The 25870-nt window shown below is 36.0% G+C and overlaps 1 protein-coding gene and 1 pseudogene across 5 annotated transcripts; both read right to left on the reverse strand.

Moving 5' to 3' along the window:
- Window positions 1–101: 101 nt before the first annotated feature.
- On the reverse strand, window positions 102–4677 carry LOC111793025 (putative serine/threonine-protein kinase At1g09600; annotated as a pseudogene). The gene is made up of 6 exons (XR_015412028.1): window positions 4545–4677; window positions 3535–3852; window positions 2852–3075; window positions 1663–1763; window positions 1483–1597; window positions 102–1391 (listed from the first exon to the last, which is right to left on the reverse strand). The product of XR_015412028.1 is annotated as a putative serine/threonine-protein kinase At1g09600 (transcript).
- On the reverse strand, window positions 4605–24569 carry LOC147794704 (splicing factor U2AF-associated protein 2-like). 4 transcript variants are annotated; one of them, XR_015412029.1, is made up of 16 exons: window positions 24428–24569; window positions 24135–24299; window positions 23692–23826; window positions 20988–21184; window positions 17375–17626; window positions 17177–17269; window positions 17057–17095; window positions 15197–15286; window positions 14971–15073; window positions 14743–14823; window positions 14048–14124; window positions 13363–13443; window positions 13121–13212; window positions 12242–12369; window positions 5541–5626; window positions 4688–4736 (listed from the first exon to the last, which is right to left on the reverse strand). XR_015412029.1 is itself a non-coding variant. In XM_087118297.1 (15 exons), exons 2-14 carry the CDS (start codon window positions 24241–24243, stop codon window positions 12246–12248), a joined length of 1473 nt encoding a protein of 490 aa, XP_086974423.1. In that variant the 5' UTR covers window positions 24244–24299; window positions 24428–24569; the 3' UTR covers window positions 4605–4736; window positions 12242–12245. The 4 variants fall into 4 exon arrangements, 2 of the variants coding, with proteins under 2 accessions (XP_086974423.1, XP_086974422.1); XR_015412030.1 differs by having other exon boundaries at window positions 24424–24569; XM_087118297.1 differs by lacking the exon at window positions 5541–5626 and having other exon boundaries at window positions 4605–4736.
- Window positions 24570–25870: the final 1301 nt, after the last annotated feature.

A 25870-nucleotide genomic window follows, 5' to 3' on the forward strand; every position in this document is an offset into this window, starting at 1 on the left:
TGAAGCCCTACCACCCTGACCCAGACGACGACCAACGGAATGCAATCACAAGACCGAGCATCGATCTGAAGCAAAAAGAAACAAAAGAAGTATAGGAGATCCTAGCCGACAGGGTTAGGAAGATAGGAAGACCTGTACGGACGATTCGTGAATTCCTTGTCAAATGGAAGAATCTCCCTACAGAGGAAACCAGCTGGGAACGCGCCGAAGATCTGAACTCCGCCGCCACCCACATCGCAAGATTTGAAAGTAGTCGGTTGACAGGGACGTCAACCAATTAGGTGGGGGAGGATGTCACGGTCATGCTCGTTCAGGGCGTGTTGCCCATGGCCGCATGCCCATGACAAGCCAAACCCTTGTCATGTCTTTTCATTCTAGTGTTTTTCCTTTTGTAATTCTAGGGCGTATGACGCCTCAAAAATATCATGTCTAGGCCTGCCAGACATAAAATGACTCAGAATGTACTATAGGGGGATATGACTAGTTGTCAACTTCTCCCTACTCAAGGTTATATATGCCAAGTCGTTGTTATCTTTCTCTTGCTTGCTTATATAACGTCTCTTTCCAAAATCTCTCTTTCTAAAATCTCTCTCTCTCCTCGTTTTCTAAAACCTTCTTTTAAAACCGAGGCTAGAGGCTCGATCATATGTCGCTTGGCCGTAGGCAACGCAAGAACAAATTGGCTTAGCTCACTTGTCGTTGGAAAGTGAGTGCCGCACAATCGCTAGTCCGCTGCCTTCGAAAGTGCGATTGTGTCACCTTGCGCACCCCATGCTGCATTTGTTTCTCGTTTCTCGTGCTCCTTTAACATTTTAACATTTCCTCAAGGTTTCCACCAGCAGGCATCAGGGGTCCCCTGAGTAGTGAATTCTCATCTTTGGAGCATAACTCTGATGAAAGTTGAGAAAACCATTGAATACTTTATTAAAAATGGATTACTGGATACTTTTCTTAGTAGACTCTTTTTCAGATGACTGATCATCTATCTTGTATGAAGATTTTGGTGTGTCTAGTAAATGGTGAGACCATTCATGCTTTTCTGAAGATTCAACGCCATTGAAATGGTTATATGACACATTAAAACACTCTTCTGGCCCACAGCCGAATCATGAACCACCTCGAACTGCAATGGAATTGGAATACCTGGACAACTTTACACCACCATGCTGCACATAAGATCTTTGTTTTCTAAGTTCTGCACCTTTGGCTCCAACTGAAGAACCTCTTAGATTATCACGCTGATTCCAGTTCGTGTTTTGTGAAGAACCCAATGCAGTCGACGCCATTTGCGTTGCTTCTTTTGGGGGTTCGATGCGAAAGCCAGAGCCACCATCCTCTTCAGGAATATACTTTTCACTGAAACTTGTGGGATTATGCTGCCTTTGTTTCTTCTGAATTGCACAAATGAACTAAACTATCAGCCCACCTAAGTTTTAAAACACAAAAGCTTGTATTTAAATGCATCTGGAACCATCTAATTACCTGTATGGATGCCTGCAATTCAGCATTTGCATCTGGTGCAGGAATCGCTTTTGATTCTCTGGGACACTTTTGAGCTGCTTCATGTTCACGTGCTACACTGATAGGAGCTCTTCTTCTGGTTTCACAGATGATTTTAGCAAGAAAAGAAAGAGGCCAACTAAATATCAATAAAGAATTTACCTTCAAGATTCCTCGTCTCGGAGCTTCGCGTCAAACTCCTTGCTTGGTGGGTACTTTGGCAAAGTAGAGGGATCCGAGGGAAGCGGTTTGGTGGTAAAGAACTGAAAGAAAACATAACATTCATCAAGCACGCGACCATAAAATTAAGGGATGTAAACTATTGGTTAAATGTTTTGAAAATTATATTCTACGAAACAAAAGCATGTTTAGAAGCACTCTTCAGTTATCAAGTCTTCTGAAGTATGAATTTTAGTTGCTGATGTGTCGGAAATAAGTCATTTTCTATTGGGTCAATGCTGAATAGTCTTATTCACATCTCTCTTCATAAGAAACTCAATTGATTTAATGCAATATCCACTAAAAGCTCACCTCTTGAGGCAAGCTACAGAAGATTTTAGTGTCTGTAAATTGTTGAAAAGTGTATAATCAAGGTTGGAACCTTGAATGTATCTCAATTTTCAAGTCAGGTACGAGAGATACGGTCATGATTCCTGCACGAAACAACAAAGAGGCTGGATAGCTTTTTGGAAAGTGATATTCATTTCAAAGCAAGATAAAATTGATTTGCACCCTAAGAATCAAGGGGTTCATATTCATATTTCTTATGATATGCTTAAGATGAAAGGAAATGTCATGGATGAGGCACAAGTAAATCGCAGAGTACCGCATTAGAAGAGAGAAGGAAGGTGAAAGGAAAAGCATGAGAATTGGGTTAAGGAAGGAGAAGTGGTTGAAATTACTGGGAGTAACAATGGTTATCTTTAAGCTATGCGCTCTGAATGACGGGAAAAACACCTCCTTGGCTTTGAAGGAGAAATTTTTTAACCACCCCAAGCTCACTACGGCAGATATTGTCCTCGTTAAGAAATTTTGAAGGAGAAATAGTATCTTGTTAAGAAAACAAAAAACACGACTCGAAAGAAATAGAACTTTGAACAATGAAGAAAAACAAAACTCTCTCCTCTTCCACTTTTGGTGGCTCACAGGATGATTCATCAGCATACTGCAAAGTCACAGCTTAAGCATTCTAAGTACAGGACAAGTTTTTAACTTGTTTATCTTCAAAAACCTCAAGAAAACAGGAAACTTGTAACAAAAGGAAACATAAGATTTAGCTCATTTCCTCTTTCTTTTTCTTTGTTTTTTTACCCCATAAAACATGTCATTGAATAAAAAAAAAAATGATTACCTGACTTTGAAGGGCAGAGGAAGCTGTTCCACGGCCATCAGGTTCCACCGCAAGAAGCACATCCAAAAGCGCCAATGCAGAGGAAGGGAAGTCTTTGAATGTCTCAGCAACCGCTTGTAAGGATGTTGAGGTTTAAAGATGGTGGCATGAGGTAATCTTGACTTTTTCCAGTATTCTTCAGACGGGGAGCCACAGAGTTTGAAGATCTTATGTAGTTGCTCCACCTATTGAAGGTCACACATTTACGCCTCGTTTAATAATCTAAATTTATACTTGTTTCCTCCTCATTTTTCAATTATGATTTTCACCTTCGTTAAAAAAATACTTAGAATTCTTAGTCAAATTGTATAAACGAAAAGATCTTTTTAGTTTTTAAAACTTGACTCGGTTTTTAAAAACATTAGTAGAAAGTGGATGACAAAACATAGATTCACAGTAGAACGTTAGTAATACAATTTATAGTATCCAAATATAAAAGGGTCAAATTGTTGCATAAAAAAATTAATGTAATAAATAATTTAACATCAAACCCACTAAAGTATACATCAAAAGCTTGCACGCAAAAGAATCTTAAAACATGAATGAGAAAAAAAAAAAACTAGCAAAAATAAGCAATATACACAGCTACTGAAACATATTGGTATGAGTTAATATGCAATAAAGGTCTTTAGATAAGATAATACCTCTGTTCTTCCAGGCATGATAGGCTTCCCAGCATATAATTCTGCAAGAATGCAACCTGAACTCCACAAATCAACAGAAACTTCATAGTCCTTTGCACCAAGTAAAAGCTCAGGTGGCCGATACCACAAAGTTACCACACGACTTGTAAGAGCCTGCTTTTGACGGGAATGGAAGAAGGTTGATAGCCCAAAATCACCTATCTTTAGGTTACCATTATTGTCAATCAGAAGATTTGAGCCCTTGATGTCACGGTGCAAAACACCTTGGGCATGGCAATGTTCAAGGCCACAAAGCGGCTGTTGCATATAGCATTTAATCTGCACGTCAACACACATCCAGCATATTAGTCTAGGTTCAATCTTCTTGTATCATCATTATTGCTATACTAAATGAATCGAGCGTACAACCAGTTGATTTCAAAATTTCTCTTCCTTCTTATATGTTCAGTAAAAAGGCACCATCTGCTTGAACGTACAAGTCCTTTTCTTTTCTTATACGTTCGGTAGCCCCTTTTTTTTTTTTTTTTTTTTTTTTTCTTCTTTTCCTTTTTCTCACAGGTTTAGAAGTTGCAAGAGAGTTTACCTTTGAATGAAATCAATGATGGATTTAGCATAAGAATAGAAAACATAAATATAAGACTAAGACAGATGTGGAGGCACATCAATGGTCTTTTTCTGTATCACCTAAACACAGGATAAATATGTCCCAAGAAATTTTGAATTATACATTTCATCTAAACATGTTCTTGTGAACACCATGTCCATGCAAAAATGTCTCAACTTTCCATAGATAAAAGGATTGTATGCAGATTGACAATATTTAAATAATTATCATCTAAGAGGAAATGACTCTTTAACTTGTTTGTTGCTTCCAATTGAGATTTCCATATACGTTATTCCTTAATGATCTAAAGTTAATCACTAGCTGGGAAAAGTCAATGAGGGGTTGCTGCCAACCCTGCAAGATCATGTTCCATGTACTCAAATATGAGGTATAAACTGCCCGATACCCTTGAAGTAATAAGCCCTTCAAGCTTCATGACATTGGGGTGGTCAAGCCTACGCAGGATAAGAATTTCCCTCGCCATGAAACGAACGCTTTCAGGATCCATGTTAGAAAATTGCACCTTCTTCAATGCAACAATCTTGTTTGTTTCAATATCGTGGGCCCTGTACACACTGCTGTACGTTCCTTGTCCAATCTACATTCAAGATATCCAAAAAATTATCAGTATAAACTGAGAGTAAAGACCAAGATATATATGTTAAAGAAAACTAGTGTTACATTAAATTTAATAATTGTTTAGCAGCAAGACCTACCCTGGACAAATACGGGTTCAAATGTAAAAAAGAACGACAGAAGAACAGGTGACAAATGTTAAACTCTTTCGAGGTAATCTGATTAGAGGTGGTAGTATTCAGAGGTTTAACTAGTGAATCAGTACATGTATCAAGTTTAAACTTAGTGTACTATCGTGTATCTTAATGTAACGTGTATTGTAGATTTTATTTTATAATTAATAATTAAATTTAATATATGTATAGATAACGACAATAAAAATTAAGAAAGAAAAACAAAGGCCATCATCTCTATTCGATTTTTATTTTATATATAAGAAAACGAGGTTTCATTGAGAAATATGAAAGAAAGTAAAAGTGCAAACAAAAAGCAAACCCACCAAAGGAGCCTCAACTCCAATTACAAGAATGGACTCCAATTGTAAAACTAAATGATGAGAATGAATTTTAATAAACTGCTGGTTGCCCCTAGATTGTTTGCCAATAATTCTCAGAAGGAAATCAAGGATGTTTTAGAAGATCCTTTTAAAACTGTGGCTTCGATCAACCCGTTCATGGCAGATAAAGGCTTTGCTAAGGTTTGATGATAGTTCTATTCGAAAGAGCTTTGATGGATAATGGAGATTAGTTGGAGATTTTCATTTAAGCATTATCACCCTGAACTTACTGAAGGATATGGAGGTTGGATCTGGATAAAAAGAACTTACCTTTGAGATATTGAGAGCTTAGTACGTTTAAAGTTATAGGTGAATGTTTTGGAGGCCTTGTGAGTGTTCCCATAAGTTCTTGTAATCTAAACAAGTCAAAGGAATTTGAAAAGTCATTCAAACAAATATCACCTTTGAACAAGAGGCAAAGATATAAACTCCACGAGGGAGTGAAAAATAGAACACAAAGAACCAAAAAAGAAAAAGATACAGAAAATAACTTCCACAACAAAAACTCCAAGCAAACCGAACAAAAAGAAACTAGTAAAGAGCCTAAAGGACCAAACTCAACACAAAAGATTGCCTCTTGAAAACTTAATCAAAGGCAACATCTGAGAATCACCTAAAGACGTCTCATTAGTGATCGTAGTAGTCATCTTTGAATTTTCCTTTGAAAGATGTTGAAAATATAGTGATTGGAGTAACAAATCATCAAAAGCCAGTGAACAACTATGCTGAGGAGACTTTTCATCTTCGATTACTGAACTATTGAATAATGTCCAACAGAATCGAAAAATCTTTTAAATCCAAAGTGCTCTTATTAGACATCAAGACACAAGGAATATCAATTGGAGGATATCCCCAAATTGAAGGGAAAACAATTCTTTTGAATCAATAATTTCAATTGTAGCAAGGATGAACTCAACGTAAGTTGCGCTACAATCAAACAAATTCAGGGTCTTAGATTGAACTCGAATCAAACCACCAAATTAATGCCTTGCTGCATCAAAAGTGCATATATTCCAATATGAGGACAATGTGATTTTAAGCCAGCCTCCATAACCTCTAATTTTTGTTTAGTATGCTTGCTTATGTCCCATTTTTCTATCTTCAAACGGAAATGACCAATGACCCAATGGACCAAGACCAACTAAAAGATTTGTATCTTACAATTGAAATAATGTTTTATCATCCATAAAAGAATTAATAGAAAAAAAATGGGTTCAAAGTGGACTTCAATGTCCATTCAATCGAGAAACCACCAGCATAGAATTCCAGTTTAATTAAGAACTTATTTATCTTTATCCCAGATTGCAGATGGAGGGCTTTGGACAAAAACAATCTTTAACAAACGGAGGAGGAGGGTAGAATGAATCCACAATGTCCATGTAGGAACGAGTGTCGCATTTCAAAGGCTGAGAATCCTTCAAGCAAAGCTTCTCAAATTGCATGATATAATCTCTCAACAAATCCCAAAAAACAAGTCAACCACGCTTTAAGAAACCCAAAGGAAGACTAATCACCTTCCTCCAACCAAAATTGGCCATATAATACAATCAATAATTGCTCCAGAAGAAAACCAACGTTTCTGAATTCTAGTAGTACCAAACTCATCTCTATCTTGTTTGGAAAAATTATGAGTATCGGGACGAAGCATCATTTCAACCGCAGCTTTCTCAAACCAACGAAGGTGAGAGAATGAAAGTGGAATGGCTGACTTAAATTTCTGGTCTTCTAAAAAGAAAAACTCATTTTTGAACCAAATGCAATAGTAGCTCTTATCAATACAGCAACTACTACGATTCATTGAAAACCCAAGGCAAACTAATTACCAAATAAAGAACCAAGAACAGAAGGGTAGCCAATGTACTGACAGCTTACGAAATAAACTAACAAGGCACAAACTAGTAGAAAGTGATCTACGAACAATGACAGAAAATGACTAGTGAAGGGACCAGGTTCACAGCCCAAGAGATGCTGAGCAAGGCTAGAGAGAAGAGAAAGGGAAAGAAAAAAGAACAACCGGCAAACAACGACAGAATCCAACGGCGAACATACAACAACTAGCGGCAGCAAGCAATGACAGCTAACGGGGAGGGTTTAGGTTTTAGGGTGAGAGAAGAAAAAGGGAGGGGAAGGGTCGCAAGCTCAAGAGCTACTGAACGAGGTGAGAAGTTAGAAAAGAGGAAATAAAAGAACAATTGGCAAACAGCAACAATTTCGACAATTTTGAACCTACAACAGAGTAGAGATGCCTTGGCTAATAAGTTATATCCATGTTATTTCTATATCAGCATTATCATATCATAGCAACATCAATTTTGAACCTACAACCGAGTAGAGATGCCTTGGCTAATAAGTTATATCCATGTTCTTTCTATATCAGCATTATCATATCATGGCAACATCTTCCCTTTCCTTAATAACTAATCGCATAGGCTACTATTGGACACTATATAATTTGATTATGAGGAACTTGTACATACTTATATTTTAAATTAGTAACCACCAAAACCTGAGTTAAACCTTTCAAAAATGATGCAACTCGTAAGATCATAAGTTTATAACAAAAATAAAAAGTCCAATCTGAATAATTCAACACTTTTTTTCTTTTTTTTTTTTGTTTTAATGAAAAACTGAACTTTCATTAAGAAAAGAATAAAAGAATACAAGGGGATGCAAAACCAAGCCCACAAAAAGAAACAGTAAAAATCCTTAGATGGCTTTCTGGTGGTCACTGAGTGATTTTGTTTTATCCTTTGGAAGATCAAGGTTTCAAAGAAGGTTAAGTTGTTTGTCTGGCAGGTTGTCCATGGTTTCTTTAGATGATTCCATGGTGGTTACTTAGTGATTTTGTTTTATCCTTTGATAGAGAAGGTCCATGGTTGAGTTCACACTCTAGACCAGCTCTCGTTAAAGTGGCCATTGTTGTTTGGTCGGTTTTATTTTATCCTCTACCAAAAGGCTAAGAAAGACCTGAATCATCTCCTTTGGAGATGCACTTTGCACGCTCCGTGTGGAGCTATCTTTTGGAGGCATTCAACATTTAGTTAGCTCACCATAGAGACCTTGTTAGAACGAATCCCACGAGCTTCAAAACATTTAGAATCTAGTTGAATATATGTTTCCGTTGTTTGTTTCTTATTTTTTTCATTTTGAAATTTCCTTATTCTTTCTCATCTCATCACATTTTGCTCGATCATTTAAACAAAAAAAAGTGACAATTATTATCATTATTATTATTTTATTTTTGTGTTCTATGTTCTTATAGTCCTGTTCTAAAACTTTATATTTTATGAGATCTTGAAATTTGGTTGCATAAAGGAAATTATATGTATTTTTGATAAAGATCCAAGAAAAGATTCATTTTATTGTCTCTTTATATTTTTCCAACATGGATCAACCAAGTCTATGTTTCATCAAACACAAAAACTTGTGAGAATCATGTTAATAATTATCTATTTTGGATATTTCAAGGAAATTTGGATGAAATCCACCGATCTATGACATAACTGCCTTAATTACGCCAAGAGTTGAATTTATGGGACCAAGACCAAGTACAAGAGACATATCGTACAACCTATTCGAAAAAAAGGAAGATTGTCTTATGCCGCAAGACAATATTTCAAATGATGATATTGTTACTAATGACGTAGAGACCAGCAAAGACATTGTACAAGTATATGTTGCTCCCGACCATTGGAAACAAAAAGTGAAGAAAGTGAACAGGGAAAGAGCGTGAACAATAAATATTTGATGTGTGTATAGAGACTAAAACGAAAGAAGGTTATAAAACAATGTTGTATACACAAGGACAAATCCACAAACATAAAAGGTGAAATGACTTTCTTTCTAAGAGGAACACTTAAACAAAGTGTATCTACTTTTTCTTTGGAAATTAAAATACTTATTTAAAAACAAGATTCAATGGTCGATCCCAAGAGCCAACAATGAATTCATGGAAAAACAAGACCAATGGGCTATACAAGAAGCGACACTCCCATTCACTTTTACATTCATGCATGACCTAAAGATAAAAGTAAAGATCTCGAGAAGATTAAGACCCCGAAAAGCAAATGATTTTAAATTTGCATTATAAGGAGATCAATTGGATTTGAGGACAAATCCTCTTGAAGAACGGGAGAATGATACAAATAAGGTGTCTGAATCATGCTACAAAAACTTCATGATGGTTGAGAAGATCGTATCATACATCTTTGGATTTAGGGATGTTTCTTTATATTTTTCAATTTTAAAGCATTATTTTTTAATATTTTAAGTTACAATTAGTTAGTAATCATTAAGGGCACGAGAGTTACAACATTTCAATTGACCATAGGTTATTTTAGATTTATTTTTAAGGTTATAAATAGTCATTCATGTTGTTGTTTTAGTTCGAAGAATTTGAATATTAAAGTAAAAGTTGCATATTATGTCTTTTAGACCATGACTTTGTTCCTTTGCATTAGTTATGTTCAGATTTACATGTTAGAGTCATTCAAGTAGTCTTCAGTTTATCTTGTGAAGAGATTCGAATCACGAGTTTAGGTACAAGTTTTCTTTACTCTTGATCTTGATCATCAAGGTAATCTATTCCTAAACTTTTCCCTAAGTTGATTCCTTATTGGTTTTTCGGTGTTTTGGATAATTTAGATCAAAAGTCTTGTTCTTCAACAAGGTTGTTAGATCAAATCCCAAGAGTTACATAACAAACAGTTTGTCCCTAAGAACAGTAAATCCCCCCCGGTTAGATCAATATACTACTTGTCTTAGGAACAATAAACTAGTTCCGGTTAGACCAATATACTACCTGTCTTAGGAACAATAAACTAGTTGTTACTTCGCCTTTTCAAGCTTGTCCATACCTAAATCCCATACATTCCTCCTCTAGGGAGTGCTCTAACTCCCTCGGGGTTCATAACTTAAGGATTTTTGGGTACTCTTAGCTCTATGTTTTACGTTTTAACCTTGCACTAATTGCGCTGGGCCACTATGACCCCTAAGAAGACCTAGGGTAATTCTCATAAGTATGGAAGAGCCTTTCGTCTTAAAACGATGTTCATACTCCACACATAACTATCTATTAGGCTCTAACCGGAAGGTTCTCACTAGTGGAGGCGAGCAGTAATTGTCTGTTTCTAAGATAATAGACTACTTGTTACTTTGCATTTCTAGGCTGGAATAGTAAACTTCCTGCTCACACCCCTCTCGAATTAGAACAATATACTACCTATCTTAAGAATATTAAACAACATGTCATATTGCCTTTTGAGGCTAGGACATTAAACTAACTGCTCACAACCCTCTTGGGTAGATTTCCCAACCGATTGTATCGGAGCTACCTTAGTAGTATACCCTATATGCTAGGACCCTTTGTGGGTGACAACTAAACTCTATGTATCAAGTAAATCCTAACTTCTCTTAGCTAGTTCACGAATAAAGGTTTCGTTCTAATCGTCCCTATGATATATCTGGTCAACTCAAATGTTTTGTGGAATCCAAATCTAAGTTTTGAAACCAACATAACGTAAAATAGCAGCTTACGGTCTAACATAATCATAGCATACATTCTAGAGCACATAGCATTTCATAAGTGGGCATATACGGTTCCCAAACCCTCTATCATGCATCTAAGGTCAATAAGACACATAAATCATGTTTAACATGCTCAAATAAGAGATAATAAATCATACTAAATAATGAGCTAAACCGTAAACATTCAAGTTTTCTAGGCTTAGCTATCATGAATCTAGGTTGATTAGGCTCCTAAACATGATTTCTAATCATTTGTTCATGTTCCTAATCAATGCCTACAAGTATTTCTTAAAACTTGCTCCATATGGTCACTTACATGTCGGGTGTATTCGAGATCACTTTTCACAGGCTTCCTCAAGCTGAATTTTTCTCAAATTTCTTAGGTAAGTGCCAGATTGAGCTGGTTTCTAAAACGACAAGTAACTACTTAGATTTTCTTTCCATTAATCTAGCTGCAAATGTCAGCCCAATCTCTTATACCAGAGTATATACAAAGTCAATCTCTAATATCAATCCTATCAACCAATTCATTCCTCTTTCCAGCCTTTACCTTGTTGGCCTAGTAAGACAAATTTGCTTACTTCCTATTCCTAACCACATTTATAAGTGATCTCCAACAATTAGTCGACCTCTCTGTACTCTTCAACAAATCTATGTAAGTCAAGCCTTTCGTATCTCAAAGTGGAATCAACATTAACGTAGAGCATCTCCTTTATGAGGTCCTTCATTATAGAAACCACAAGACTTAAAAGTTGTAAATGTTTATCAACCCATTGGACATCAGAAGCAACCATAATACCAATGTGAAGCCATACGAAAAGTGTTACCCTTTAGAGTACTACTCAACTTTCATAAAAAACTACTACTACTACAAAAGTACTCATACAACTCACTGACAATTTTGAGTACTACTTGTCAATCAACTAAAAGTCAAACTAGAAACAAAAGTACTCGACTTCTATGTCTCTTTCGAGAATCTCATTCAATCTATAGCTCGGTCCTGTTTCGGGTAGTGGCGCATTTGTTCAACAGAATCAATTCAGTCAAAGGGGTGAAAAAATGTATGACAGTCCAAATTGAATTATGGAAGATGAATAAAGTATACTATGTTTAAAAATCAGTACTACATTTACGAGTGAATAGATCAATTCTCCAAAACCCAACCACCACTTGTTTTTTTGTTCTTTTTTTGCTTCTTTTTCCTCTCAAATACAGATAAATAAAAGGGGGAAAAAACTATATGGAGAAGGCCGTGGCAGAAGGGGGGAGTTTTTTTGTAGTTAATAATGGGGAAAATTATTCCTAAAGAGCAGGTGGGGGAGTTTTAGGTGCAACATTAGGAAGGCCATATTAATCTGAATAAAGCGTACAAAATGGTACGAGTTTCATACAGGCATAGGGCTTGATTATAAAAACTGAACAATTTTGGGGTAGTAGAGGAATACAGAGTTAGTCAGCCTCAAGTTCAGAGCCAAACTGCTCCAAACGAGCAGCATCGGCTTCAAGATCCCTCACCAAACCATGGTTCACTAAACCATCGTCCTCGCTTGCATGAATTTGTCTTCCACCAAACCTGTGCAATTCATTAACACTAAGCTACCTTCACAAAATATTCCCCAAAACAAGTCTGGTTTTGTACAAATCTCATTCAAGTTTCTAGACATCTAAAACCGTCTACTTTGGTCTCTCTGAACTTTCAATCTTGTTCCATTTTTCTCCAACTTTCAAAACTTTCCTTCCAATCCTAAACTTTTCAAAACAAACTATTCGGGTCTTTTTAATCTTATTTTGTTTGTAACAAAGGAATAGCATTGCTTGATTTGCTTACCCCAAAAAAGAAATCTTGATTATGTGTTTTAACTCAATAACATGAACATGTTTTAGAGACACGTAGGCAGCAAGAATTAGAATAGTATAAATTAAGGAGTATAAAGTTCAAGGATTAACATGTTTGACAACCATTTGAATTTCGATTTATTCGTTTCGGAAAAATAAATTTATAAATACTATTACTCATGAGTTCCTTTCTTTGTGGTTCAAGTCCCCTAAGCTTTCAAAATCTAAACCAAATTTAAAAATATATTTATGAAATTTAGTTAAAACTGAGAACTATAATATGGTATGGTAAAGAAATGGTGAGAAACAAGAAGAATTTTCAAAAACATAAAATTAAAAACAAAATCATTGTCAATTGAGCTTAAAATAAACATTTTGAAAGTGTAGAGACCAAGCAAGCTCTTAGAAGTAAAGTAACAAAAGTGAGATTTAAACTAAAAACAATTAGCTTTGAAAAAAAAAAGTAAAGAAACAGCAAAATGTGTTACCATCTGCCATTCATTAATTCTATACATTTCTGAGCGTCACTCCTATCCTTGAATCTTATCAGAACCACACCTTGGGGATGGTTTTCACAAACCTGTACCCAACCAAACCAAAAGAGACAAAAATCAAATATCAACAACACAGCACTCTGGTGCCTTAAACCTAAGACAACTTTATTTTTGACACGCTAAGATGCTATCATTAACTTGATCGCATTTTGTTTTTAAAAACAATACTAATTTACCTTAACTGAATCCACAGGACCAAACCTTGTGCTTTCCTCCTTGACATCTGTTTCTATTTCTGAAGCTAAATTTTCATCGGCCTACAAAAAAGATGCAACGTTCTCATTTAACAATTCCAAACAAGAACCAGAAATTGTTTCATCAATAATTACATTACATTGCGAGGTTACTAACCCTCAACTGGTGTCCAAATAGATTTTCAGTCAAATTAGAAACTACTTAACATGGAAATAGATAACACATCTACACATTGTATGTTTTGAAAAAATTAAATTAAATTAACTTCAAAAGGAAAGGCTGGCAGTATTGTGCTGGCCAACGCCATAGACCAGCTAAGCTAATAGACATAGAGGTTTGAGTATTAACAAAACTGGGTAATAATTATGTCAGACTTAAGTGTTAGAACTAATATACAAATTTATTACTAACCATTCATAAATATAATAAATAAATAAACAGAATTTTAAATTTATGATTAAGAAATTAGAATACTACACCGCAATAATGATATTGAATTCCTAAACTGACATATTATAAAATAAAATATGTTACTCAACTGAAAGAGTTATTTAGTAGAAGTCCCCTCCACTTTGACCGTAAAAAATGAATAAAATAACAAACATCTGTTATTATCACGTTAAAACCTAATTACTGCGAGAATACACATAAGATTATAGAACTTACCCTCATTTCAGCAGGTGTGAACATAAAACGGAGAATAACAGTTGCAGGAATTGAAATTTTTGCATCGTCTCGGCCGCCTTCACAACGTAAAAAGGGAAATTATTACCAAGTGTACTCTACGAGGGTTAAAAAGGGAAATTAATCCCAAACACATTTCTTTTATAAGAAACTATATATCCAAACAGATGATTAGAAGGAAAAGCTGGGCCGGGGGGCGGGGGTTCTCCAATGGTCAATGGTAAAGAATCCATCCTCAATTTGTACCCAACTTTTCTTATTCCATCCCATCCCTTTTAAACTCCTTATGAACAAATGATATAATTCATCTATTTTCCACACTCAATCTAACGGTGGTCTGATGAAATATCGACTAATTGCCTAAAACTTCAGCATGAGCCTTAACATTAGAGCATGTATCATTGGAGAATGGGTCCTAAATATGTCTATCCCCATCCAAGGATTAAAACCCCAGCTCTCAATTAATAAAAATAAGTGATCAAGCTTCTTAGAATCCAACATATCTAGCACAAAAGTAATTGTGCACAAAAAGAAACAATGATGGCTCTAACATACTACGAACAAAAAAGCATTATAAAAAAAATTAAGAATAAGAATATGAATAACCGTAATGAAGAATTTTTTGTGCATGTTTAATAACAGAAGAAAGCAAAATATTCTAGGAACTAAACACATACCCCAGCCAAGTATCTTATCTTCAACCTTTTTAAGTTTCTTTTTCTTCTTGTTGTCTACTTTTTTGGCTACAAATGTATCCCCTGCTTGTGGAAGTTCATCAAATGCAATAAAAGGTTAATAACGATGAACATGGTTGTCACGGCATTGAAAACCAAAGAATTCTAGTTATGTGAAGAAAAAAATGTAAAAGATGTTAAAACATGAATCACTAGGGAGTAAAACACTACCTTTTTGCTCAAACTTAGCTTGACTAACAGACATAAGAATTTTTCCACCTGGTCGAAGAGGTGTGCCATCCAAAATTTGCATAGCCAAAGAAACAGAGGGTTCCTATCCAAGCACACACAGAATAGACCATATGGAGACCAAACAATAACAATCACAAAGGAAAACTATACAAAGAGATTAGGAACATAAAGAGGTGGATGGTAAAAATGAGGATTAAAAAATTACCTTCAGATAGGAGACTAAAGCATCACCCTTCTTCTTCCCTGTCTCTCTATCAACATACAACTTAACACGGGGTTTTTTGGTTTCAGGATCCTGCCAAAAAAAAGTCACTTTACAGATTAAGAATAGAATATATTTGTAGGAGAACAATATATTCAACATACAAACGCATGTTTCAATCAATACCGCATACACCACTGACACTGAAGTCATAAAGAATTCTTTGCCAACCAGTGGATCACATAAAAATTATTCAAATGCCACTTCTTAATTTGAATGAACTAATATTAAGATGTACACATGAAGATTCCAGTGGGAACGGCATTGGGATGCGTCAAGATTGAGGATAAGGATATTCACCCAGTCCCCGACCAGTGACCAAGTATAAACTTCGCAATATTCCAAGGAATAAATCGATAGGATGAGTGCATATCTCCTATCCAACAAAGATTTTATTTTTCAATCAAGGATAGATTTTTAACCAAAAAAAAAATCTCATTTTCATTGTTTCAAGGTGGGTGGCACAAGAAAGCTAGTGGAGTCGAAAAATGACGATTGATAGACATTAGGTCTGAAAATGGATAAAACTGAACTTCAATCAACGTGGAACAGGGGGATCATGGGCTGGTTTTAATTTCGACCACTATGTTTCACAGATCTACACATGCATATGTCATAGCTATACAATGCGACCCTATTTACACTCTAGAGCCAGTCCCATAGAGGTCCTACAAATTTAGTGGGACCCACCCACGATTTACTAAAAGGCATGTAGCTTGATTGGTTTGAATCTAAGTCATGATCTGGTAGTGACTGAGGAAAAGGCACACACGGACACAATATAAATTATAGCAAGACCTAGGAGGAGTATCTGAAACAAACATAGATTGTTCTAGCAGCTTTGCGTAAGCACCAACTTCAAGCCTATCCGAAGTTGTGAAATTACAACCATATAAAATTTTGAAACTTTATTGAATTTGGCTTCTAGAACTTATTTGTGGAATGCTTTGATAAATGAAGTCTGAAATCTCTCTTAACGAATGTCATTTGTCAGGGAAAAAAAGGGCGATCAGTGTAATAATCCATTAAAACGGTTAATGGATGTTTGATGTTTCAATGCTATGCAGTGGTAGGGGCTTGAGACAAGGGGATCATTTGTGATCAATCGAAGCTAGGTTTTTGAGACAATGGTAAGCCGAGAGAAAGTATTCATGCCACTAGGGGGGTCTGTGGGAACATTTTGAGAAGAATGGTGTTGAGAAGTACGGACAGTAACATTCTGTAGGGTTTTCAGGTGAGAAAGATATGTTACCCTTGTCTCATCTTCAGTTTGCCGTTAATATGATTTTCTTTTCTTTGGGAAAATAGTGTGTTTCAGGTTTAAAGGTCGACGTAGGTAAGTGTTATGTACTTGGCATTAACTGTGATGAGTCGATGCTAAATAGGTGGGCGGCGTTGGTAAGTAATTTTACTTAAGAGGATATGAAACCACACTTTCATTCAGGAAAAAAAAAAAAAAAAAAAAAGTGATTCCAAAAGATCAAGCCCACAAAAAAAATCCCACTAAAGAAAGGGACTTCAATCAAGCCAAATACGCATCAAAGGATAATTACAAAAAGAATTTGACACTAACACCTAAAGAGAAACATAGAACCTAAAAATGAACCAAATGATACACTGTTCCTCACACTCTACTCTAAAAAAAGAAACTAACCCAGTCGAGGTGCCTTCTTGTGATTTTCTTTGGTGGTGGCATCCTTATTTAAAAGAAACTATGTATCAAATATGGAGTCAACACAACCAGTACAACCAAGTATTGAATTTATCTACTCGTGTAAGCATAGCCTGTCAAACAATAAATACCTCCTTGATTATTCCACATTTTGAAAAAACTTCCACAACCTGCAACATATAACAGAAAATTACAGCATCCAATGAAAACTATGCTCAAAATGCAACTATTAGTAGGTGCCTAGAACATACTTCATCAATAGTAACATCCTCTGGCAGCCCTGTTACGTAAACATGTGTATTTATTTTTAGTTCAAACCAACCATCAGAACCTTTATTTGCTTCCTGCAGAAGCAGAAAGAAAAATAAAGTTAGAATAGCAAATAATTTTTCTAGAGTAGCCCTCATCTACTCTCATAAATAAATTACAGATACAATGCAAGGAAAAACCTTTTTCTCAACTTGATTGTCACACAATTTTCTCTTCCCATTCTGTTTGGTTACAATCTCCTCACTTTTTCTGTTAGCTTCTTTTGTGACATGATCATATTCTTCCTTGATGGAGGTAGAAGGAACAGAATCACCTTCTCCTTTGATGGACGTGCAAGGAGCATCGGCTTCAAGCTGTGGAAAGACTTCTTCTTCTTGCATGAAAGTCATGTCTTCAGGCCCATATTGCTCATGTTTAAAAAATGCATCATCCTGTTGCGAGGTCAAGTCATTTCAAAATTATATCTAGTGTTTGATACTACTGAAGATCCATTCATATATATACAATGCTTCAGTAGTATCAAAGTCAAGCTTCTCAAATTCATTATTCTACACAATCCAAATAGACTACACAGTCAAGTTTCCCATTCCAGACTACACAACTCCTAGTTCCCTAACTCCAAACTACACAAACCCAGCTCGCTGAACCCTTAAACCAAACACATCCCAGTAGCTTATTGGAATTTGTGAATAATATATATAATCAAGCACATAAGTTCAACAGTGACACAAACAAATTACTTGTTGAGGAAAGAAGCCTAGAAGAATATCCATAAAACACACTTTTCTGATGAATAACATAACTTTAATTGAGGAAAAAAATGAAAGAATAAAAGGGAAAGAAAACAAATAGAACCCACAAAAAAAAGGAATCGAAGTATAATAGGGATGTCAATCAAGTAAAATGGGAATCAGGACTTAAAGGATAATTATAAAAAGCCTTCGTTAATGGAGCTCAAAGAGAAACATGGAACCTGGCGAGGGACCACACATCATTTGAAGTCCTCTAAAGATTATAACATTCCTCTCACCTCACCGGTCCCACAAAACAACACGCACCTGGCCTTGCATAAAAACCCCTCCTTATCGCAAGAGGGCAGATGAAATAAATAATTATAAAAAGCCTTCGTTTTTGTGGCAGGTTGGGGTTTGTTCTACCTTGTGGGGTCTTTGGAGTGGGAGAAATAAATAAGAGCAGGAAGATCTTATAATGATATTTGATCTCTTTTTTTAATTACCATTTTATTGGCTGGAGGTTTCTTTCCTTTTTTTTTTTTTTTTTTTTTTTTGTATGATCTTGTATTCTTTCATTTTTCTCAATGAAATTTTGGTTCATCATTAAATAAATAAAAAAAAGAGACCAGCCAAGAAAAGTAAAAAAAAAAAAACATAATAATGAGAGACTCACTAGAAGGACTAATAGTCCAGAAGCAAACATTAACCCCATGTGGGTACAAAACCAACCAAAAACGAATTGAACCATCTCACACATAGTAATGCATAAAGCAAGAGAAGTTCATCAAACCCAAGGCAATGAACTGTCATGTGCTCCTAAAATTGCTTTAACCCTATTATTTCAGACCCACTCAATAGGGAGGCAACCTTATATGCAATGATTCCATGCCACAAAGCATCAACTTCCAAAAGGAATCACCATTCTACGAAATAAAAGCAAAATGGAGTCCCAAAATTCCTTGGTGGAATATCTCGAAACTCAAAGCTTCGATGTAATTTGGGATTTCGTTCAAGGGAGGGGAAGGGCCTTGGATGATCAATTTATTGTTTTTTTAAGCGATAGCTAATAAGGTGGGCATGTTGTCTGATTGTTTGGAATGTGGTTCTTGGAAGATTACTTCTAGAAGAACTCAAAGGGGGAAAAATTTTCGAATTTAGTTTTTTGATGACTATGTTGAAGGGAAGGCTTCATACCATAAGCAGAGTCGGCAAAAGAGTTGGGGGATTATATCCTTCTAGAATGTTTTTGGTTCACTCATTTGTAAGGGCTCTCAAAAATGCTCCTTTGTTATATGCAGTTTCGTCCAAAGTTGTTGAAAGACAAAAAGTCCAAGAAGGGTAATAATTTGATTTGGATTTTTCAATAAAATGGCCAAGCAGATAGACTTCAAGAAAGAAAAAAAAAAATTGCCTCTTATGAGATTATTTCCTACAGCATGTATTTTATACACAAAGGCTTGTGAAGAACAAAAACATGATTTTCTTCATTCTTCATATGCAGAAGAAGTGTTTGCAATCCCTTCTTCGACAATTCAACATCCATTAGGTGATGATGGTGGGTCCAAGCAAATTATTTCTTCGATTTATTTGAGGATTCAAGTTAAAAAGCTAATTTAAACTGAAATGATTGAATGCAGTCAAAGCAACAACTTCAAAATTACAGTAAAGAAATCAAAGATCACGTGAAAAAAAAAATCACTAAATGGGATGAGAGGGTTGATGTAGCTAAGTATAAAGCATCTTCTTAGTTTTCAATATTCACACCATTCAGTAACATTTTTTTCCAGGATGTCGGGTGTAATTGGAGATCATTTCTATAATTTCCCCTTATTTTGGGGAGCCATTGTTTCTTTTGAATGTTTACAACCTTTTTAGGGTCTGGGTATTCCTATTGTCTAGGGTTAACTTGTATAGCAAGCGTCATACTTGGTAACTTTTCACTAATTTAATGAAAAGTTGTTTTCAATTAAGAATATATGTAACATCCCAAGGACTCCTATCACTTCCGACCGTGTCACCCAATAGCATCTTTTCCATAAACACTTTATGCCACAAAACTTCCTGTTCATTACAATTTTGATTGATTACAAAGAAAGAGTGCACCAAGATTATTATGCTACGATCATACATGAATCCATGAGAAGATAGGAAATAAAACTACAAAAAAGAATGTCGTCAGAAAAACTAAAAGACAGCCTTATGTGGAATGTACATATAAAATAAAAGATCTTTTGTTTATGGTTGAATTTCTAACAAATCAACCTTGTAAATTTCTATGCATAGAAGAAAAACAATGATAAGCGCCTACAATGCTGAAATTTGCAAAGCTAGAGGTCCTTCTAGAATCCTTGCAAAACGTTCACAGAGAAAGCTAACTTAACGGATTGATTCCAACCAAGAGCTGGTTAGAAGATGAATGACTCTTAGATCGAACTTGAAATCTATGATGGTCACTCTTAGATACCAAGACAATTCACTCCAAAATTAGCTTGATCAAAACTAATTCAATGAATCGGTTTAAACATCAAACCTAAAGCAAGGTTTGAAAAAGAATAACACCAAAAGGTATCAAGAAAACACAAAGGTTTTGTCTGTATTCAACCATACATCCAAACATGAATATTACGTGCCTTTATAAATAGGCCTAAAAGATAACCCAAACATAATAAGGTTCAGCCACCGGCTACAAATCACTAATAAATGCTATTAAATATAAATTGAAGAAAATAAGGCAATTCATAAATTGTCTTAATTGGTAATTCAACTACCAATGGTAAGTCTTCTAATCACTTTCCAATATCAGCCACTCCATTATTTTCTTGATTTGATTCTTGAATCTTCTTTGTATTACTTCTTGTAATTGTTGTACATGGAAGTGATCAGTTGTTGGATTCATATCAAACAAAGTAAAGGAAAACTAGAAAGGTGGGGGAATAAGACTTAGATCTATAGAGCTTGGCAACTGATTCACGTTTCAAACTTTAAGACTCTTTCAAGGAAAACATAAGACGCCACAAATTCACTCCTACATCATGAACAAGGTTTCACAGAAAAATACCTGAGGTACCCAGGCCCTGAGAGCCCTGTCCCACTTGTATGTAGTCCCATCATCATCGGTGAATTCCTCCTCTCCCTCCGGTGGTGTAGTAGGTCTGTCCAGATCACCTTCCACCATACCAAAATTCCTACTACCAGAAGGATTAGACACTTCAGCTGTGGCTACTTCTCCAACTCTCTTCTGATATTTCTCAAGCTCTGTTAGACAACACTCGTACAACTAAGAGAGGCAATAAACCAACCTACTCATTATTAAACTTGTTACTGAATACATATATAGACAGAATAGCCACACTAACCGCTAGTAACTACCCTTAACCGATAGTAACTACCCTTAACCGCTAGTAACTACCCTTAACCGCTAGTAATTACCCTTAACCGCTAGTAACTACCCTTAACCGCTAATTACTTCCCTCAACTGACATAATTTGAAATACAAACCGTAAATACAAATAAATTACGGTTAATACAAGATTAAATAAACTAACAAATCATCCCCTTAATCTTGTATTTCGATCTTCACATTCTTACATTCTTCAAATCAATTCTTTCAGTAAACGTCCTAACCATATTCCTTGACAAGCAGCTGACGCCGCCACAATATACTCCGCTTTTCAGGATGAAAGCTGCCGCAATTATCTCCACCTTCCTTCTTCTCTGTCTTCCTTTCAATGGGCAACTGCTTTTCATCGACAGTTTTAATTACCTGTTCTACTTGTCCGGCCAATGGCTTTTCCTCAACAGGTTTAATTACCTGTGCCACTTCAATTGCACTGCCGGAAACAATGGCCTCCTTCAACTTCTCTACTTTCGTTTCTCCGGCGACTGGTTTTTTAATAGCACAGTCATTGTTTCCGTCCTCCTTCTCCTTCTTCTCGCCGTCACAGTCCTTCTCTTTTATCTCCTTTGCTTTCGCTACCTCCGTTGTCACATTCTGGACCTCCGCCACAACGCCATTGCTCTTCTCCTCGGATTCAAACTTCACACCGCCAACGATTTTCTTGCCATCGCTCTTCTTCTCTTCTCGCTTCTCTATTTTTTTCTCCGATTCAATCTTCACATCTCCATGTCCTTTTATCTCTACAAGTGATCCATCTCCGAACTTCACCGTGTCGGTCACTGACTCGTTCAATTTCGAGAACCAACTTCGACAACCAGTCATATGATTGCTGGCTCCCGTATCTAGGAACCAAGTGTTGCTTTTCTTCTCAATTTCTTCCGGGACAACCTTCTCTTCATAAAGAGCCATCTCCGTCAACTCTGGTGAACCGAGAGTTCGGACTTCACAAACTTGTGCTGTAAGTAAGGCTGGCTCATCCTCATCACTTTGCGTCTCAGTTAAATGCGCCTGATTCTCCCTTTTCTTCGATCTACAGTGGGATGCATAATGATCCTCCCTTTTCTTCGATCTACAGTCGAATGCATAATGGCCAATCTTTTGGCAATTATAACACTTCACCTTCCGACATTCTGAGGCATAGTGGCCTAGGCCTTGACAATTGTAGCATCTTACCTTGCTCTTGTCAGCCTTCTTCTCTTGATGAAACGAGTCGTTTCCACGACCATGGCCTCTCCCTCTCCAGTGACCACTGCGACCTCGCCCTCGGCTATGGCCTCCATTGTCGCTACGTTTTTTCTCTTTCCATTCTCCTTGAGTCAATAAGACATGCTCAACATTCTCTTTGTTGCTACCGATCCGTTCCTCATATGCTTTAAGACGGCCGATGACTTCCTCCATGGTCATCACCTTTAAATCGGCAAATTGCTCTATTGCCGATGCGATATGAAGAAACTTAGGAGGTATTGAGCGGAGGAATTTTTCACCAAGTATGCCTCTTCAAACTTGTCTCCAAAAGTACGTATTTTATTAACGACTTCTGTCAACCTTCCTGCATAATCATCAATAGTCTCGGACTCCTTCATATTCATAATTTCAAACTCAATCTTCAGAGTTTGGATCTTTGCCTCCTTTACACGTTCAGCACCGAGATGAATAGTTTTTAGTGTCTGCCATGCTTCCTTTGCTGTCTCTTTCTCTGCTAACAAAAACAACATCTCCTCACGGATTGCTTGATAGATAGCTGCTAAGGCCATTTGATCCTTCCTTTCATCAAGACTATCCAGAGACTCAGTTGATTCGATTGCGTCCCACACCCCTTGAGCACACAAATAGACCTTCATCTTCATAGCCCATGCTGCGTAGTTGGTTCTCGATAACGTCGGGTATTGGAGTGTTACCAGACCTTCCTTTGTTGCAGACTTCGACGACTCTCCTCTCTCTCCAGTGTTGTTATTATTTCTCGGCATGATCTTTGGCATGTAACCAAGCTCTAATACCAAATGTTAGACAACACTCGTACAACTAAGAGAGGCAATAAACCAACCTACTCATTATTAAACTTGTTACAGAATACATATATAGACAGAATAGTCACACTAACCGCTAGTAACTACCCTTAACCGATAGTAACTACCCTTAACCGCTAGTAACTACCCTTAACCGCTAATTACTTCCCTCAACTGACATAATTTGAAATACAAACCGTAAATACAAATAAATTACGGTTAATACAAGATTAAATAAACTAACAAGCTCATCATCATCATCGTTGGCGAGAACTAAAACACTCAAAGAGCGTTAAGCAATAATTTGACTAGACTAGTTACTCATGAACATAATTAATGAGACATGAACAAGACTTCACCTGCAGCTGACGAATCAGACTCTTGTTCAAATACTTTCGTTGTCAACCCAGGAATAGAAGATAATGGCTGCCAGTCACTTTGTCCTTCAGACCAGGCCAGGGTATTTTCCAAGAGATACCCATTTAGAAAATGCTCTGCCCAGGGCGAATAAATAACTAAATAGATGTTTAAATAGCTCTTAACCAAGTGAACATGATACAGCGTGCTATTGATACTTGTACAACTGAAATTCAAGAAAGAAAGAACGAAAGTAAATTCGAGGAATAACCGGCAGTTCACAATACATAAGTAAGATTGTCATGGCATGAGGTACCAAGGTACATTTCGATTCCTGTATGTCACTCATATATTGCCCTCGCGAATAACAAAAAAACCACAAGTGATGTTTGGAACAATATCAATCAGCTATATATACAGAAATGTTTCAGTTCTTATAACTCACCACGCAATTCAGAAAATGCATATGGACCAACATGTTGCTGATCTTCACCAAGAATATACCATCCAGCTTCAGTCACCATTTCTGAGTTCCCAACAGAACTGTTATCCATGCCTACAAAAATACTGGAGACGAGCACACACACAAATCCACACCACTAAAGCAAACCTACAAAGCTCAAACATTGACAATTCAAACATTTGATCTTCAAAATGGATTTAAACATACAAGTTCAAATATCAAGCAGCAAAAAACGATTCACCAATAAAAAAACATATATTGAGAAACATACGTACGCATATATATGTGCGTGTATTGGAACGGCTTTAGCTCAAGCGGACGGGAGGAGAGAGGGAAGCGCTGAAGGAAGTCGAGAACACAGAGAGGGCTCCGGTTGTGGGTTGAAGTGGAAGAGAGGAGAATTGAAGGAGAAAAAAACCCTATGGAGGAAAAATAATCCAAATATTGCTTAATGACCATTTAATTGAACCATCACTCCCAAATGCGGATCTCACAATAGTATTATCATAAGTTCTCCTCGCTTTACTTTGGACCTCCCTAAAGGCCTGGAGATAATATTTTTCATTCGTAAACTCATGATCTTCCACTAAATTGATACTCACTCCTAATAATCCTAGGTTGTAGGAGGGAGAAGTAGTTTATCCTTTAAATTAAAATTTTGAGATTTATGTCAATTATTTATTTAATTTTTAATAATTTTTTTATAATTAAACATTATTATTTTTATGACAAATTAAATATTATTAATGTAATTTTGAATGATATTTGATTAACCTCGGTTCAAAAAATAGTTTATAGTATATGAACGAGGTTGAAAGTCTTGTCTTAATAAAACTATTGATATGACACACTTTGTAATTATTACAAATAATTTGATTTGATTCATTTAAGGGGACATGTAAGTGGAGTTATCATATAATGAGTTTTTATTAGACTAGACCACGATATTTAATCTTTCTTCATAAATATGTTAATTGAGAAGATTAATGTTTCATAGGATGATCATATGCGACTTTATAACGCCTCAATTTTCGAGAATTCGAATCTGGTTTGCGAACTCAAAAGTAAAAAGAAGGATAGTTTTTCTCAATTTCGTAAAATAGGGGAGAGAAGAAATTAAAATCAGACATAAACGGTTAAGCAAACATTAAAAAAAATTAGAGTACAAAACACAACCACCAATGTCAAAATAATTTTCAAAGTAATACAAGTCCCAATAAAAAAAAGGGATTCAAATAAAGACAACTCGATGTAGGGGTCCTCCCTACGGTCATATGTGCATCTGCTATCAAACAACGGCCTACGATTCATCTGTAAAACAAAGATTAGCAAAAATGAGTATTAAAATACTTAGGAAGCTATCTATTATTTGTAGCCTCGCATCTAAAATTCTTCTATTTAGTGTTTCTTAAGTCATGTGATAAACCAAGACCCTAAAGCTGGCCAATTCCATGACTTTAGTTCTTTTTAGTTCTATCAAACTCTTAAGGTTCATATACCCTACTTACTCTTATTTCAGGGGTGTAAACTCATTCATCACGGTGTATTTAATGAAAAGTCACTCATCAAGGTGTATTTAAGGTTTCTAGATGCATTTAGTAGCTCATTTTCTACTTTTTCATAGTTAATCTAATCATCATTCTTTCTATACATAAGTTGGGGTGAGGTGTCCTTATCTATCTCAAGCTCTATGGAAGTTTAATAGGCAAGGAGAAGTC

Source organism: Cucurbita pepo, chromosome 1, assembly GCF_057944985.1.
Source record: "Cucurbita pepo subsp. pepo isolate OVF chromosome 1, ASM5794498v1, whole genome shotgun sequence".
Classification (NCBI taxonomy): domain Eukaryota; kingdom Viridiplantae; phylum Streptophyta; class Magnoliopsida; order Cucurbitales; family Cucurbitaceae; genus Cucurbita; species Cucurbita pepo.